The 17,211-nt window shown below is 58.3% G+C and overlaps 1 protein-coding gene across 1 annotated transcript; it reads right to left on the bottom strand.

The window, feature by feature from the left end:
* Positions 1 to 1,689: 1,689 nt before the first annotated feature.
* LOC138168129 (NBAS subunit of NRZ tethering complex-like) lies at positions 1,690 to 15,174 on the bottom strand. The gene is made up of 6 exons (XM_069097162.1): positions 15,001 to 15,174; positions 13,706 to 13,760; positions 13,277 to 13,313; positions 12,266 to 12,343; positions 7,096 to 7,143; positions 1,690 to 1,915 (listed from the first exon to the last, which is right to left on the bottom strand). The coding sequence occupies exons 1-6, from the start codon at positions 15,112 to 15,114 to the stop codon at positions 1,831 to 1,833; spliced, it is 417 nt and encodes a 138-aa protein (XP_068953263.1). The 5' UTR covers positions 15,115 to 15,174; the 3' UTR covers positions 1,690 to 1,830.
* Positions 15,175 to 17,211: the final 2,037 nt, after the last annotated feature.

Below are 17,211 nucleotides of genomic sequence, written 5' to 3'. Positions count from 1 at the left end.
CCCCTGCTGTCCTGCCACCCCAAACAGAAGCTGCTGCTTTCCTCCCTTCCCCTGGCCTTGCCCGGGCTCCCTTCAAGGGGCAAACCTGGAATCACCCTCCGAATCGCAGGGTCCTGCACCCAAACTCTACGACACAGGGCCCTTGGGGCTGGAAAGGGCTTTAACGAGCACCTCACCCTAGCCCGATCTTTACAGAGAAGACAGCTGAGGCCTGGAGGGAGGACGTAGCCCCACATCACCCTGGGATTCAAAGCCAAGGTCCCTGACCTCCAGCTCAGCCTCCCCTCCACTAGGACAGCAGGAGGCAGGGGACAGAGTTCAAGTTCAAAACCCACCTCTGACACTTACTTGCTCTATGGCCACAGGCCAGTCACTTAACCTGAGTCTCAGCTTCCTCAGCTGTACAATGGGGATGGGACAACAGCCACAGGGTGGCCTCACAGGGCTGACCCCAAGGACAGGATGTACGGAAAGTCCTCGGCCAACCCTGAAGGCGTGGGTGACCTCCCCGCCTCCTTCCCACCATCTATGGTGACAACTGTGACAGACCCCACCCCAGCACACCACGGCAGCAGATCAGCCGCTGGCTGGGAGTGAAGAATGACTCCTCACGCCCCCAAAGAAGGCTGCCTGCCCTAGGATTCAGCAGAGAAGCACAGGAGAAACCCGGGCAAAGAAGCAAGCACAACCTCGGGGGCTAGAAGATATCCAGCGGCCCTGGTCCTGGGGACGGCGGTTATCAGCCAGGCCAGAACAGGGCAGGGGGAAGGAACATCAGGCAGGCAGGACGGGGGGGTTAGCCAACAGCCAGGCTGAAAGGAGAGAGACCCTATTATCAGCCATGGCAGGAGGGAGGTGCCCAGCAGTCAAGTCAGACTGGGAGTGGTTGGGGGCCAGAGAGAGGGGACAGGGAGAGCTGTCAGCCAGGCACGGGGTGGGGGGGGAGGACATCAGCCAGGCCCAGAGGAGGGGTGGCATCAGCCAGCCCAGAGGGGGGCCCTGGACTAGCACACCAGCTCGTCGGTCACTCAAAAGTCTCCAACATCTTTGTGGGGTGGAAGGAAAACTAAGGGACAAGAAGGGGGCCATGAGGCTGATGCCAGGAGCGAGGGCAGGGGCTCCTCCCTGGTTTCTGATGACATGTTTTTTCATGAGGCCCTTCCCAGCCCTCATGAACAGCTAGCTCTGCCCAGTCTGAGTCTCCCCACCAACATGTCAGGAAGGCCGTCACAGGGGCCCTGGTCTCCTCTGCAAGGCTATCCCTTTTCTCCACTGACCTGCACGACTGAGGAGGGGGGGCTCCTCCAGCTTGGGGGAGGCCAGAATGGCAGGTGGTACCAGAGGGCCTCACAGGGTGTCAGCGGGGACAACCAAACAAGCCCACGTGTGTGAAGAGCCCACCTGCTGGGCACAGGGCCAGGTGATAAAGGAACACACCCAAAGGTAAGAGGCCCCCCCCCAAAAAAAAGAGCCTGGACCCTCCTAGGGAGGGGAGGGGGCAAGGCACCATGAGGCTGCACCACAAAGACCTGCCCCAGAGGGGGGCCTAAGGACTGGGCTCCAAGAGGAGCAAATCAGAGGGCAGAGAGGGGTGGAACCCAGGATGGGCCACGTGATCCTGGGCCACTGCCCACACTAGAGCCCCGGGGGATGGGGGCCACCCCATGGAAGAGATGGCTAAGGGCTGCAGGCTGGGACTGGCATCAGTGGAGGGACTGGGCAAGCAGAAGATGTCAGGCGCAGACGTGCCAAAGCTTATAAAGCTATAACCAGCCAATGAACGGCCTGTCACCCCATGCCCGGGATGTCTTCTTTCTTAAGAGAAAACATTTACAAGATTAAAATCCTATTAAAAACTAAACAGCTCCTACCTTGGCATTTCCCAATGATAGATGTAAAATCATCCTTTGCAGACCTGTAACAGCAAACGAGCCAGACATGTTAATGCCATCACTGCTATGGATGCCCCACAAATGCTCCACCTCCCCTCCTCACCCACCCGTCTGTCTTTCGGAAATAGGCTTTGGGTCCGAGGGAGGGCATGTGAACCCCGGGCTGACCTGGCCACTCAGGACATACTGGTCCACACAGGGAAAACAAGGACAAGCAGGGGGCCTCACCACCTAAGAAGGGGCAGATTTCACTGACCACCTCATTTCAGGGTCACGTTAATGCAAGCAACCTCTGGAGCCCAGGGCAGGCATCCCCAAACGGGTGCCAAGGCAAGAGAAGGAAGGATGTGAGAAAAGTGCAGCAGATGCAGAAAACTTCTTCCTCCAGCAGAGAGGGAGAAGCGGGGAGGCGAGGGGCAGCAGAGCTGGCCCGGGCCCAGGCTCCCAGCCCCAGCCCCTGCCCCGGCCCAGGCTCCCAGGCCCAGCCCCAGCCCCAGCCCCAGCCCCGGCCCCAGCCCCAGATCTGGCTCTCGGTACTGGCCGAGGGCCCATCCTCCAGCCCCCTGTGGTCTGGATCTCACTCATCTCACACAGCAGCACCAATGCTATCATTTCCCTCCTCAGCCTCCAAGACCTCTCGAGATGCTCTTGCATTATCAAGACCAATTTTACAACAAGAATCGTCTGCTCAGACCACAGACTCCTAACCCTGGGTCCCTAGACCCAGGAAGGTCCCTGGAAAGATTTCAAGAAGTCAATGAACATGGACAAGAAAAACAAATCCCGTCTTTATTCTGCCGACCTCTAACTAAATTAAAGTGGCATTTCCATCCACTCTTTAAAACCCATTCTGAGGAGGCCACAGGCTCAGACTGCCTGAGGGCCTCCTTCCCTTAAGGGCACAGGATTTCTATGAGGCAATGGCTCTTCTTTCCCTCCCAGCCTCCTCACCTCCCTGCTTCTGTCCCCACACCACTATCCCCCCAGGGGCCCATCGCCAGCCTGGCCACTCTCCCCTTCTAGTGTCCCCTCAGCCTGCCCTGGCTCCTCCTGCCCCAGATCTCACTGAGAAAACTGAGGCCCTTCACCAAGGCTCCCTCTCCTCCCCTCCTGTGCTTCTGCTGTGGCTCCCATGCCCCCTGGTACTGTGCTACCTGCAAGGGTGCCCTAGGAATCCCAGGCTGCCCTCCTCCTCCAGCAGACTGCCCCCAGACTCTCCCCGACAAAGGATGGCTCCCCTACCACATAAACACGTGCCCACGTCTCCCCTCCTCAGACCCCCACCTGCTCGTGGGCCACCTCTGTCCATCTTTTGGGGACCAAATACTCTAAGGCCATCTACACTAGGGTGTCCACTTCCTCTCCACTCACTGTCTTCTGCACCTCAGACAATCCGGCTTCCAAGCTCACCATGGCGCCCACGGGGCCCTCTCCACAGTGACCCATGAGCCAGCCCTCCAATGCCAACCCGTGGCCTCTTCACCAGCATCCTTCTCCTTGGCCTCGGCAGCCCCAGACACTGTGGCTCCCTCTGTCCTCCTTGGGGCCCCTTCTCTCTAGGCTCTCAGGCCCTCTCTCTGCTGGTTCTCCTCCCCCACTGTGACCGCTGACCCTCAGGGATCCTGCCAGGGCCTGGCCTGTGGCTGCCCGCCAGAGATCTGTGCTGGGCCCCTTCTCTACTACTGCACTAGCCAGATGACCTCAGCCTCGCCTCTCAGTAGATCACCCTAGATTTATCCGGCAGGCCCGACCTCTGTCCAGAGCACACCTGCAGCCCCACATCTCTGGCTGCAGACAGCTCCCACACCACATCCCAAAGGAAATGCATCCGCTCCCTTTCCCTCCGAAGCCTCAGCTCTTCCCATGCTGCAAGACACCAGGGTCACAACCCACCTGCCCCTCGCTACATTCCCCCACGGCCAGTCACTGCCGAGTCCTCGTGACATGTCTCCCGTCTGCCCCTTTCCCATCTCTGACACTGTCACACCCTCCCCCAACCCCCCCCCCATTGCAGGCTGTGGACTCTTCAGACCTGGACCCCTGCGATGCCTGCTGGCCGGTCCCTGGCCTCAAGCCCAGCCTCCACTCAGATGACCAACTCATCTTCCCAAACTGCAAACCATGCCCTCTCCCAGTCAGCCTCAACAGCTCCTGTCAGCTACAGGATCCAACAGAATGTCCTGTTTGATTTACAAAGCCCCTCATACCCTGACCTCTGCCCAGCTTTCCTTATCACTCACCAGGTAACCTGTGCTCCTGTGACACCAGCCCCCAGCCCTTCCCCACACCAGGCCCTCTGTCTACAGGCTCTGGACATACCCACCTCAAGCCCCTGGCCCGGCATGCCCTGGCTCCCTCCTCCTCTGGACCCAGGGCCCATCTCCGGTATGCCTTCTGCAAGGGTGTTATGGGAATGGGAATTTAAGATCTTCCCTGCCCCTAGGCCCTTTGATAGGCTTAAGTGCACCTGAAGCCTGTGGCGAGGGTTGTTTTTCAGGGATGCCCACACCTTCGTGCTGTGATTGGGCAGTGGGTCAGGAGGGTTGTGACATTATCTGAGCCAGGAAAAGGCTATATAAGCCCTGTTGTGAGGCTTTGCTTTGGGGCTCACTTTGAGAAGTGTTGTGTGATTTGACCAGACAAGACTCTGGGCAGCCGTTGAGAGCCCCCCAGCTTTGAAAACCCAGATGTTGGTGCTTCCCCCTCTGGTAATGGACTAGGTATGGATGTAATGGTTGGACAGTTGGAGGCCTGTCTGCTTGAAATGTTTGTTTCTTTCTTCTTGTAATTTCTCTATACTCTGAAATTTGGGGTGCTGACTTTTTCCGCTGAACTAGGTAAATGATATGTTTGATTGATTAAGGCAAGATTGTTCACCCATTTTGAGTTGTTTTCCTTTAGAAAAGCAGATCTGAGAACCTGTGCTGGCAGCCACCCTGGGGACGCTGGGGTGCTTGCTGCTACAAAGGGCCTTCCCTCGCTTGCCTATCTCCCGTTCATCCTGGGCATTTGCTCGCCGTCTCCCCCGTTAGACAGGGAGCTCCTTGAGAGAAGGGGCTGCTTTTCACCTTTTGCCTTTCTTGGCAACCCAAGCACTTAGCCCTGTGCCTGGTGCATACAGCAGGCCCTTAATAAATTCTCTCTGATTATGAGACTGCCTCCCGCCTCTCCCACTCCAAAGCCTCCTTCAGACAGTCATCACATTCCTAAAACAAAGGTCTGTGCACGTCACTCCCCTACTCAAAGAACTCACATGGCTCCCTGCTGCTTCCACAAACACTTCTACTTGGCCTCGAAAGCTTTTCACGGCTGGCCGGTGCTTCCAGCAGGTTACAGAGGACTCCTTCACACCTGCCACAGTCCAGCCAGACTGGCCTTTTGGCTTCCCCTCACATCCCTCGTCTCCCACCACACAGCCTTTGCACTGGCTGAGCCCTCTGTCCTCGCCTCTCCTCCTACCTGCAGCCTTCCGTCCCTGCCAGGCACCAGCCTACCTTCCATCTAAACCGACCTGGTCCATGTGTCGGACGTGCTGATGTGTCTGCTGCCTGCCTCTAGAGAGGAGCAGGGGCCATTCCCCCACCAGCTCCCTCCCCCAGGCCCTCACACACTGCACGGGGTCCCCAAGTGCCACCTGCTCAGAGGACAAGGGCCGTCCAAAAAAATGGCCATCCTCCAGAAAGCCTCCCGCCAGTGGCAGGAAAGCCTGCCGGGGATGCCTCTGGACCGCCCGCAGGGACCCGCCGACTCCCACGTCCACACCATCAGCACAACCCAGCCACGAGCAATACAGCCAAGAGAGAAGCTCCTAGGCAGGCCTGTCACCCACCATTCATCACAAGCACAGATTGCCACACACTTGCCACGCCTGGGTGACTCATTAACACAGAACTGTGCTCAGGTCCAAGTCTTATCTCTGCCCCCCACCCCCAGTGACACCAAGATACATTCTGATTGGGCGTGAGCCCCGAGAGCACAAGGCTGGCACCCTCCTTGTGCTAACAAGTCACTGACTGGCTGACCCAAGACATGGGGCCCAAGCGCCCCAACGCTTCAAGAGAGAAGCTGCAGCTGTCGCCCAGACCCAGGGCCGGGCTCCCCATCTGTCAGGGGCACTGCCACCCACCTTGCTCCTGCCTGCCGGGGTGGAAGGGGGAACCACCCCCCCACTTGCCCCCACCTGCCAGGTTTCCCATAGGACACAGTGGCCTCCCACAGTGTCTCCATCTCAATAACAGCTTATGGTTTTGTTGGGAAAGCATTTTGAAAAAATAAAGGAAGACAGCAGCATCAGTGGGGACATTCCTCCGGCAATCAGCGATGCCTCATTAAACAACATAACAAGGGAGAAGCAGACACGGGGAAGGCTTGGGGCTGGGTGCGCAGGCCCAATGAAAACCTCTGGCTGGGAAAGGCCAGAGGGTCGTCCCTGTCACTGCCTGGTTGGACCCCCACTGTGGCCATTCATGGCATTGGCATCTACCTGCCATGCCGTGCCCAGTTCTGAACCTCATGTCTGAACCTCTAGCCCAGGGCTGGGGGGCCTGCCAAGCCAGATACAGGGGAGGGGGAGAGCCTGTTATTTCCTCAGGTGCGGGCTTTTGACTGAGTCCAAGTTTTACAGAACAAATCCTTTAAGGTGACTGGTTCTGTGAAATTTGAGTTCAGTCAAAGGGCTGTACCTGAGGACCTGGAGGGCCATGTTAGAGCAGGGCCCTTCCCCCTTTAGGGCCAAGGACCCCTGGGGCATGTGTGGTGAAGCCTAGGCCCCCTTCTCAGCAATGCTTTTAAATATACAGAATAAAAGAAGATTACAAAGGAAACCAAGTGTCTTGGAGCACAGCTGCCCAGATGTTAAGTTCACCCATCCCAAAGGCTTCAGGGAGCCCAGGTTTACAAGCCTGGCACAGAGAGCACGGGCCACCACAGCCAGCTCAGAAGGCTCTCAAGGGCCTGCAAAGACACTTCAAGGCCACAGAATGAATGAGGGTCATGCCTAAGGGACCAGGAAATGGCGGCGGGGGGGGAAGGGGGGTGGCACTGAGTCCCTAGACAACCAGCCTCAAACCTCAACCTGTCCAGCACTGACACTGCAGAATGAAACTACGGGGAAACAATCCTCTAATCATCTTCCTCCAACTGAAAACAAAGCAAGGGACAGTCTCCTCGAATCCCACCCACAATGCGCCAAGCCAGGGCTTACCTGATCTCCACACACTGGTCCTGAACAGCGGCCAAGAGCTTGCCGTTGCTGTGGAAGGGAAACACAGGAGTGAGGCCACAGCCGCTGCTGCTGAGAAGGCCCCCCACAGCCCCCTGTGGCCCCCGCGCCTGCACAGCAGAGGAGAAGCATTGCAGGCTCCTTCCTTTGCGGCATGGGACAGACTCACTCAGTCTGTCTTCGGGCACACCCTCCTACGGTGATCTACAGGTGGCCCTTTCCTGCTACTCGTGACCCCTCCCCAAAGTCCTCTTCTGGCTGGCTGCTGCCCTTCGGGCTCGGCTGTCACACTGGGTTCTCCAAGCTGGGCCGGCAGATGCACAGCTGGCTCCAGAAGGGAAGAAAAGCTCCTTGACCAATGGAGTCTGACACCTGAGGGCCAGCTCCAGCTCACGAAATCATGGAACACAGACAAAGACTATTTCCTGCGCTGCCTCCCCACCCCAGGGCAGGTGCACAGCCACCAAAAACAAGTGGGGGAGCAGAGACCCACCCACGTTTCAGTGTCCACAAATGCCAACTTAACCATGGGCCATTAGTTACACATGTGAGGCCACTAGTCAGTGACCCACAAGAAGGCGGCGCATGGGCAGGAAGCCTCCAAGGACCCGGAAGAACGACTCAGGGCTTCCTCAGGGGGAGATGGTAAGGTATGTCTCAGGAGCAGCTTAAAGAGATCTGGGGGTGTCGGCCCCAGGCCGGCACAACCTGAGCCAAAAGTGTGATAAGGCGACCGCTGGAAGTATGAGGCTGCCCATGAAGGGCCGAGCGTCCAGGACACGCAGGGGGCTGCCCCACTGTCTCTGGTCCTGGCAAGCCACAGCTGGAGGAGGGCGTTCGGTTCTAGGTACGTCCTAGGAAGGATAAAGTGAGCTGGAGAGCCGCGTCCAGAGGAGGCAGCCAGGATGGGGGAGGGCCTCAAGATCCCACCAGGCAAGAACACACCTAGAGAAGATTAGACGTGGGGATCCAAGCTGGAGGCCTCTGAGCGCCCCTAGCACCAGCCTGCGCAGAGATGAGAATGGTTCTACACAGCCCAGAGAGGTGGATGAGCCTCAAAAAGAAGGCAGCTTCCTAACTATTAGGGGACCACTGCTTTAAAACAGGAAGGGAGCCTTCAGGTCCCAGAAGCCTCTGCTTCAACTCCAGGAAAGTGCCCAAAGGCAGTCACAGGAGGGCCTTGGTGAGGGGTGGTTGCCAGTGGAGTCACAGAGAGGACTCCTCCACAAGAATGGCCCTGGAGGTCCTGGGTGATTTCAGAACCCTTTCCACCCCCTTGTCGAAGACGACTACACATCACTTCCCGGGATGGAAGGTGTGGTCGGCCTTGCAGTGATTCCGGAGATGCTTCATGTGCCCCGTGAAGGGAAACACACCGGAGGAGAGGGGAGATGCAGGGTCATCCCACGGACAGCAGGACAGGCTTGGCTAAAGCGAGGAGCCCTCCATGTCGGTCCTCAAAAACCTCAAAGCTCGGGGTTCTGGGCCCTCTCTGAGACAGGGAGTGCAGTGAAGAATGTGGTGGAAACACAGTTCCACGTCAGGGAGAGGTGGCTGAAGGCAGGCACCCTCTCCAGAGGCCTCCCCGGGGCAGGCACCTAACGAAGCTGCCCCCTGTCTGTAGGAGGAGCCTGGCAGACCACTAACTGGTGGGAGCAGGGGCCCAAATCTGCAGCAAAGCAGAGGAACCCAGACAAAAGTCAACGCTCCAACAGCTGCAACTGAGGGATTCAGGTAAGTAGCTGGGCCCCAAATGATCCCACTGGATCCTGCTGGCCCAGGAGGCAGCCCAGGAGCTGAGCTGAGCAGGACAGATCCCACCAGGCCTGAGTGCAGAGGTCAGAGAGGGGCCAGAACCCCAAGCGTGTGCAGGGGCTGGAGCCAGATGGTGAAGGGCCTTCAGAACCCAACCAAGGTGACTATGCCATTCACCCCAGAGACAAGAGGGAGCTGCCGACCCTTTGGGAGCAGGGAAGCTACAAGGGCCCACCGGGGCTGCCATGTGCAATGGAAAGAGGAGAGCCTGGAGGCCTGGGGACTGAGGAGAAGCTACCCAGAGGGAGGCCAGAGGAGAGATGGGGGCAGAGGCCAGAAACGGGAGGAAGGGGCAGGGAAGACGGGGCAGGGAAGACATGGCCAGGAAGGGAAAGCCACTCTCTCTGAAGTTCCCTGTGTCAGAGGCCTCTTCTCAGTCCTCATCTTCCTTGACCACTAGGCTGCACAGACACTGCTGACCAGCCTCTCTCCTTCTAGACTCTCTTTCGTCTCTGGGGCCTCCCAGCGCGCCTCTCACCCTGGCCACTGCTTCTCAGCCTCCCCTGCTGGCCTCACATCCATGTCGGAGCACGAGGCCTGGCACACAGCCTTGCCAAGGCTCTGCCCTATGCCCTCTCCTCTCCTCCATCCACACTCTTCCTCTGGGGAGCTCCTCGGGTTCCCTGGGTAAGCTCAATGCTGAAGACTCCCAGAGTGATCCAGTCAGCCCCAATCTCTCTCCTGAGCTTCGATCCCATATCACCAAGTAAGTACTGGATGCCTAAGGCTGGCTTCCTTTAACTCCAAGGTAAAATCTCAATGTTCCTCTTTGGCTTCTGTGAAGCCCAGACAGACCTTTCCAGGCTCTCCACACTGCACCCAGAGCACTCCATCTCCCACCTCCAGGCTTTGCTCTGGCTGTTCCTCCGTCCTCATCCCCACTTCACAACACCTTCCTCTTCCTCTCAGATGTAGCTCACGTCCTCTCCTGATGCCCACAGCTCTCAGGATAGGCCACCCCCTGACACAGAGGGGGAGCAGAGGGAGACACACATGCTGGGCATGGGCAGTGTGGAAAGCTGGCTAGCTGGCCTACTACCGAATGCAGAGGTATGGAATGATGAACCGCTGCTTTGGCCTTGTTACAAGGATTTTGGTTTCTTCATTTTGCAGGAGGAAAGAGGAAGGAGGAAGAAAAAGGTGATGTTTTTTCTGTTAACTGAAAAAATTAATTACTCTTAATTTTTCATCGGGGGGCGGCTAGGCGGCACAGTGAATAGAGCACCGGCCCTGGAGTCAGGAGGACCTGAGTTCAAATCTGGCCTTGGACACTTAACACTTACTAGCTGTGTGACCTTGGGCAAGTCACTTAACCCCAATTGCCCTGCCTTGCCCTCTCCAAAAACAAACAAAAATCTTTCATTTAAAAAAGACTTAGCAGATCGTAACTGTGGGTACCCTCTCTAACAAACTACTATAAATTGAACCACTTTGTATCTATGTGCATTAACCCATTCTATGGCTATTCTACACACACTGGCGGCCCAGAGGGGTGACCACCACTCTAAGCTTTAAGAGCTGCTAAGGCTTCGAATGGCACCAAGATTTCTGGGATGCCCAGGACTATGTGTTGTCTGTGGCCTTGTCGTCTCCCCCACTGGGAGTGCAGGGTCCTCATGAACAGGGCTCGTCTCCCGCTCTGGCCATGTATGCCCAGCACCAAGCAGGTGCCCGGCACGTCGCTGACCGTGAGAATCACCTGCTGACTGTCTGTGACTGAGGAAAAAGGCAGGCAAGGAAGACTAGGAGGTCGTAACCCCGAAAGACCCCAAAGGCCACGGCGCCCTCAGGAGAAAGTGGGCAGCAAAGCAAGGACTGGGAGTGGGGGAAGAGAGAAAGCCCTCCTGGCAATGTCCTGAGCTGGAGCTGCCTCAGGACACTGAGGCTAAAATGCTCGGCAGGCAGCTGGTGCCATGGGGGGCCTGGGTTCCAGTCACAGGTGAGGGATGGAGACGGGATGGGCACCTGCAGGAGAGGGCCACACCCGCTGTGCCCAGCTCAGAGGGGGATGAGGAGCCAGAAAAGTCACTGCAGTCACAGCAGATATCACCAGAAAAATACCTCTGTCCGGTGGTCTTTTTTTTTTTTTGCTTTTTGGAGGGCTGTTGGGCTTAAGTGACTTGCCCAAGGTCACACAGCTAGTAAGTGTGTCAAGTGTCTGAGGCCGGATTTGAACTCAGGTCCTTCTAACTCCAGGGCCAGTGCTCTATTCACTTGTCCAATGGTCTTCTGATGACTAGTATCAAAGATGCCTTAAAATAGGGAGACGGACACTTGCCAGACCCAATCATGAGTGCCACAGACTCCAAATGGCAAATGGCAGACAGCTACACTGGGGACAGTCAGGTCCTCCCAACAGTCATTTGCAGGTGACACTAAGTCAACTACGTCAAGTCCCAAGATATCATTGGCCTCCAGAGTGAGATACATAGCTGTACACAAGACACCAACTAACAATTCACACAGGAAAACCCAACTGGACAAAAAAAGCCAGACTCTGATGTACCATGTGAATCAGAAATCCACTGAGTTAGTCAGGTGAAAGAGAGAGAATATCAAAGGGATGGGCAGAGGGAAGGAGGTCTGTGTGTGTGCGTGTGTCTGTGTGTCTGTGTGTGTGCACGTGCATGTGTGTGCGCGTGCATGTCTGTGTGAGCGTGCGTGTGTCTGTGTGTGCGCACGTGTGTATATGCGTGTGTGTGCACGCGTGCCTCAGAGAGACAACGAAGACAAAAATGGGCTAGGCCCAGATGGAATAAAGGGAAGAAAAGTAGGCAAAATCCTGAAGTGCTCACTGATGGATGGCCAACCTTTCAATGCCCTTATTTCCCCAGAGAGGCTGCACGACTGTGAATCCTACCCTGAAAAACTACCTAAGAAAGACGTGACCAACAGAGGAGATGCTGGTTGTGAAGCAGGAGTGAGAGACAGGTAGCAGCTGGGCAGCCCACAGGGGGAAGGCCTAGGGAGAGGTCTCCCGCAGATCAGGCGGACCCACTGAGCTCTCCAGCCCCCGGAGGGAGAGAGACAAGTGTTCTCCGGGCGGGAAAAATGGGGCGTGGTTGTCACCACTGCAGAGAAGCCCCCCTCCCCCCCCTGCAACGCCCCTCAGACAAGCGCCTGAGGACCACTTCCCCGAGCACCACACAGCCAGTGTAACCAAGGCGTCTGAGACCAAGACTCCTTTCTTCTCCACAGCTCCACCCCACCCTTCGCTGCTATGAAAGGGCTCCAGCCCACCTGCAGAGAAGCCCCCAGGCTCCAAAGTGCACTTTTTCTCTAAAGATGACTGTGAAATCTTCCCTGAGCCCTATTCTGAGAAATCACAGACGCTTACCTCGCAAGTGCTAACCGCCAGTTCATCTGCTTACTGACCAAGCGAACCAGGGCGTCAGGGAGTAAGAACATGGCAGGGCTGCAACGACAGAACATCTGGGCTTAAATTAAGTCAGCTGGACCACAAAAAAGGCCCTCCCCCTCCCCCAGAAAGCCCCCGGCTGAGAGCAGGGAGGGGCCTCAGACCCAGGCTGCCCAGCCCACACAGGAGCTGGCGCCTCCAGTGTCTGGAAACATGCGGCCTGTCAGGGCCTTGTGAGGAGAGCCCTGGGTTGGGCTCACACACATCTCTACACACACACACACACACACACACACACACACACACACACACACACACTCTCACTCACTCACAGTCACACACCTCTACACAACTCACACATCATACATACACACACGTACATACACACATTCACACACCTCTACACAACACGCACCATACCTACACACACACTCCACACACTTCTACACACATACACCTCTATACACTCACCCACATACACACACCCTTTGTGCACACACACACACACACTTCTAGACACATACACCTGTATACACACACATACACACACACACACACTTTCTGTCTCCAACACACTGGGCAGTCACTAAAAGTTCGTGCGCCCCTGTCCTCTCCCAAGGAGTGACCCAGCTCCTTGTTTTCCCTCTTCTTTTTCATCCTCTGCTTCACATCACTTTTCTCAAGTGCTGTTGATGAGAGCCTTGGAGCCTGCCCAAAGGCCACGGCAAGGCGCATCAGGGCACCCTGGAGACCCAGCTAACACCTGGGGCCGGGTCATGGAGGGACAGCCAGGGCTGAGGCCGTGAGGGCCCCCCACGGAGCTGCTGTGCGGCCCTGCCCCACGGCTTCTGGGAAGCTGCTCCCGCTTCTGTGAAGGGCTCAAGTCACATCCCCGCAAGCCTCCCTGGCGCCCCAAGCTAAGCACAGACGCATGCACACGGAGCCCCTGGCCCCCCACAGCGCTGAGCGCACAAGGAAGCGAAGGCTCACCTGTACCAGATGCAGCCGCGGATGAAGTGCAGAGGACCTTCGTGATGGAGAGAATGCGATGGGGCCTCCAGCTCCAGGGCACCCCCATCAGGTGCACCCCGCGGCGGCGGCAGCGCCCTCAGAATCCTGCACGAGTGAGGGGGGAGTGCCAACTCTTCCCCAGGGCCCAGACCAGGGCCCAGACCGGAGGTGCTGAGCTTGGCCTAACCCGCCCAACATGAGCTCGGAAGGCAGCGTTGTCCCTGCGCTTGTGAGCCGTCCTCAGAGCTGTGCCGCCCACTGGCAGGACGCCATGTCTGCGCCTCCAGGGCCGCACAGATGGGCCCCAGGCTGCAAGGCTGGGCCCAGGCCTCCCCCTGCCCCTCCCACCCCTAGGAGGGCCCAGAAAGTGGGGAAGAAGGGAGGGAGAAAGGGGCAGCGGGTCCTCACCTGTGATGGCCCTGCCAATGAGGAAGGACGCCCCATGCCTTCTGCTGCCTCGAGGCTGCGATCACAAGAACAACCTGCCTTGGTTACCAGGACACCCAGCAGCTCTCACCCCAGGGGGCTCTGAAGGCACCCAAGGGCCCGCCTTCAGCCTGCGGACCCCTCGGGAGGTGAGGAGGAGAGCGTCCAGGCCCTGGGCCATCTGGTCACTCTGGCCTGAGGCTCCAGGCTGCCCCACGGCCCCGGGCAGCAAAGGCCCCGCAGGAGCCAGTGCGAGTCCTGAAGCAGGCCGGAGAAGCCAGGAGGGGGGATGGCCTCCCTGGCAAGAGGAAGGAGGCCAGGCCTGGCTCAGGAGCGGGAGGGGAGCCGGAGGCTGGGAGGACCAGACTCCTGCAGGCCTGAAGCGCAGAGCCAGGCAGCCCCCAGGGGAGGCAGGCAGGGTCATGGGGGCCCAGGGTCGGCCGGGGGTCACCTGGGCCTGGCCGGACACCACCCAGACAACACCACCCAGACAGTGAGCGGAGCCCGTCTGAAGCAGACGCTGCCCTCAGGACAGGCCCTCAGCAGCCGGGCCTGCAGGCAGCCAGACCTGGGCTCAAATCCAGCTTCGCATACCCACCAGCCGCAGGGCTCTGGACAAGTCACTAAACCTCAGGCTGCCTCAACCTCCCCACCTGTAAATGGGGACACTAGGAAAGGGGCCCCTGAATCCCATACCCTAGACAGGGAGAGAGCAGGGAGGGGCCTGAGGACCTAGAACATGGGGTGTCAGAGCAGAGAGGGGCTCAGAACCTACAGCACGGGGTGTCAGAGTGGGGAGGACCTCAGAACCTATAATGTGGGGTGTCAGAGCAGGGAGGGACCTTAGAAGCTACAGCACGGGGTGTCAGAGTGGGGAGGGGCTCAGAACCTAGAACACGGGGTGTCAGAGCAGAGAGGGGCTCAGAACCTAGAATGTGGGGTGTCAGAGCAGGGAGGGACCTTAGAACCTACAGCACGGGGTGTTAGAGTGGGGAAAGACCTCGGAACCTAGAACATGGGTGTCAGAGCTGGGAGGGGCCCGCAGGTGAGGGGGCAGGAGCCCCTTCCCCCCATGCCGTCGCCATGACAACGCCCAGACGCCAGCGGCTAGGGGAAAATGGAGGGGGAGCAGACAAGGAAATGGTTGCCATGGCGACATCTCCCCCTCCCCTCCCCCAGCGAGCAGCCCCTCCCGCGGGGCAGATGACGTGACTCTGAGGTCCCGGGGCAGCGCGCGGTCCCTCCCCGCCGGCCGCCCGGCCGCCCGCGCCGCTCACCTGCACCTCCGTCTCCGGCGGCCACTCGGTGTTGACCAGCAGGTCGTAGAGGATGTTCTCGTCCTCGTTTTCCGGAGCCGGCCCCATGGGCGGCCTCGGCTCGGCGGCCGCCATGTTTGCCGGCCAGGGCAGGAGGGGGACTACGGCAGCCCGTGGCGGACACTGCGGCGGGGGCGGGGCGGGGCCTACGCCGTGACGTATATATCGGGACCGCCCCCTGCCTGGCCGCGAGGCGGAGGCGGGGCGGGGCCTACGCCGTGACGTATTCGGGGCCGCCCTGTGCCTGGCCGCGAGGCGGAGGCGGGGGCGGGGCGGGGCCTACGCCGTGACGTATTCGGGGCCGCCCCCTGCCTGGCCGCGAGGCGGAGGCGGGGCGGGGCCTACGCCGTGACGTATTCGGGACCGCCCCTGCCTGGCCGCGGGGGGCGGGGCGGGGGCGGGGGCGGGGCGGGGGCGGGGCGGGGGCAGGCTGGCCTCCCGCACGGCAGGTGCTCCGGGAGACTCTTCTCTCCAGCTCTCTGGGACGGTCCCTTCCCCTTGAAACCCCCGCCGGCTGACGCCCTCCACCCGCAGCTGCTCCCGGGCTCTGTCCCGTCCCCCTCCTCCGCCCGCTTCCCGGCCGGGCGCCCCGGCCCCCTCCTCCTCTGGCACGGCCCCCCGCCAGTGCAGCCTCCCGGGCTCCGCTCTCCTAAGGCGGAGGTCCGGCTCACCTCCACTGCACCCAGCGGCTCCCCGTCACCCCGGGCTCAAGCACAGCCCTCCGGTGTCCGCACCACCAGCCTGGCTTTCCGACTCTCCGCCCGGAGGCCGCGGACTTGGGTCCCACCCAGGGATGTAGAGGGTCATTTCTCCAGCTCCTCCAATCTGTTTAGGACTTCACCTTTTATATCCACCAGCCTAGGGCAGGGACAGAATTTTACCTCTTTTTGTGTCCGGAGCTCATCTGGGACCCCTGGCACGTGCTGGTCAGTCACTGTCTGGCTCTTCACAAGCCCGGACCACACTGTGTTTCTTGGCAAGATGCTGGAGCGGTTTGTCATCTCCTGCTCCAGAGGGTTGAGGCGAACAGACGTTAAGTGACTTCCCCAGGGTCACACAGCTAGTGGCTAGATTTGACCTCCTAACTCCAGGCCCGAACCCCTACCCGCTGAGCCATCCAGCTGCCTCAACTCCCCAGGAGCATAGCTGGCACCTCACCAGGCACTCCTGGGCCAGTTCTTAAGTCCCACCAGTAACTTGGATAAATAGTGTAGAACTATAGTGACTCTGGGCTCCCTTTAAGGTATAAATCACACCTTCCAGGTCTCCAGGGCTGGATCCTCCCATGGGGGCTCTAGGGCCTCCTTACAGGTAAGGTTATTTCAGGAAGGGAAGCCCCTCTGTGAGGAATAAGATTATACAAACCAAGGCCCCAGCTCAATACGACCTTTCTGTTACCCTGGGCTGTTTGAGCACAGAGGATCCTGAGAACGTGAGGGCTGCTCCTCTCCTGGTAGCCCAGCCAAGTCCTGGAGACTGCCCAACTCCTGGAACTAGCGGCTCCAAGGAGACATTGATCTTGGGGGGGGCTTTGGAGGGCCTGGCCTCCATCCCAGGCCTCACACCAGATGCGATGCTTGTTAAAAAAACACCTGGCAGGATTTCCTCTTCTCAGCACTACTTAAACTGTAAGATTCAGACCCCAAATTGGAATCTCACCCATGGAGGAGAAGTCCTGCCCGGGACCTTCCCGTGCGGGACCCTGACAGCTGTACCGGGATTCCCCAGCTTGTGTGGTCAGGTGTGGGTGCTTCCCCACATCGGTGATGATTGTAAATTTATATATATGTATATATATTCATCATAGTTGCCCTTATCTTACTATTCCTAAGCCTTTTACTCTGTTGTCTCCAATTTCCTTCCCATTCACCTATGTTCTAAATAAACTATTTTGGATCTTTTGAAGTGCCCATTGTTCGGATCACTAGAATCCTGAACCTTCTTAATTGGACAGGAAGTTAAGGCGTTCCCCCTATAGCCGGAGTCTTCCTGGGCAGACCCTCCGTGGATGGCACAGACAGACAGATACAGGTACACACTCACGTATGTACATGTATACTCACATATAGGGCTGTCTGTGTGTACACGTGTGGCTATTACCCATCCATCCCCATTTTTATTATTTGCTCCTGGCTTATAGGTTCTGGTTATGAAAATTTGCACCTGCCCCTG

The sequence above is a fragment of the Petaurus breviceps genome, unplaced genomic scaffold, assembly GCF_028583685.1.
Source record: "Petaurus breviceps papuanus isolate PSGF00001 unplaced genomic scaffold, PetGlider_PUasm1.0 351524, whole genome shotgun sequence".
Lineage (NCBI taxonomy): Eukaryota > Metazoa > Chordata > Mammalia > Diprotodontia > Petauridae > Petaurus > Petaurus breviceps.
The sequence above is the reverse complement of the archived record's forward strand: the minus strand, read 5'-3'. Positions and strand labels throughout refer to the sequence as shown.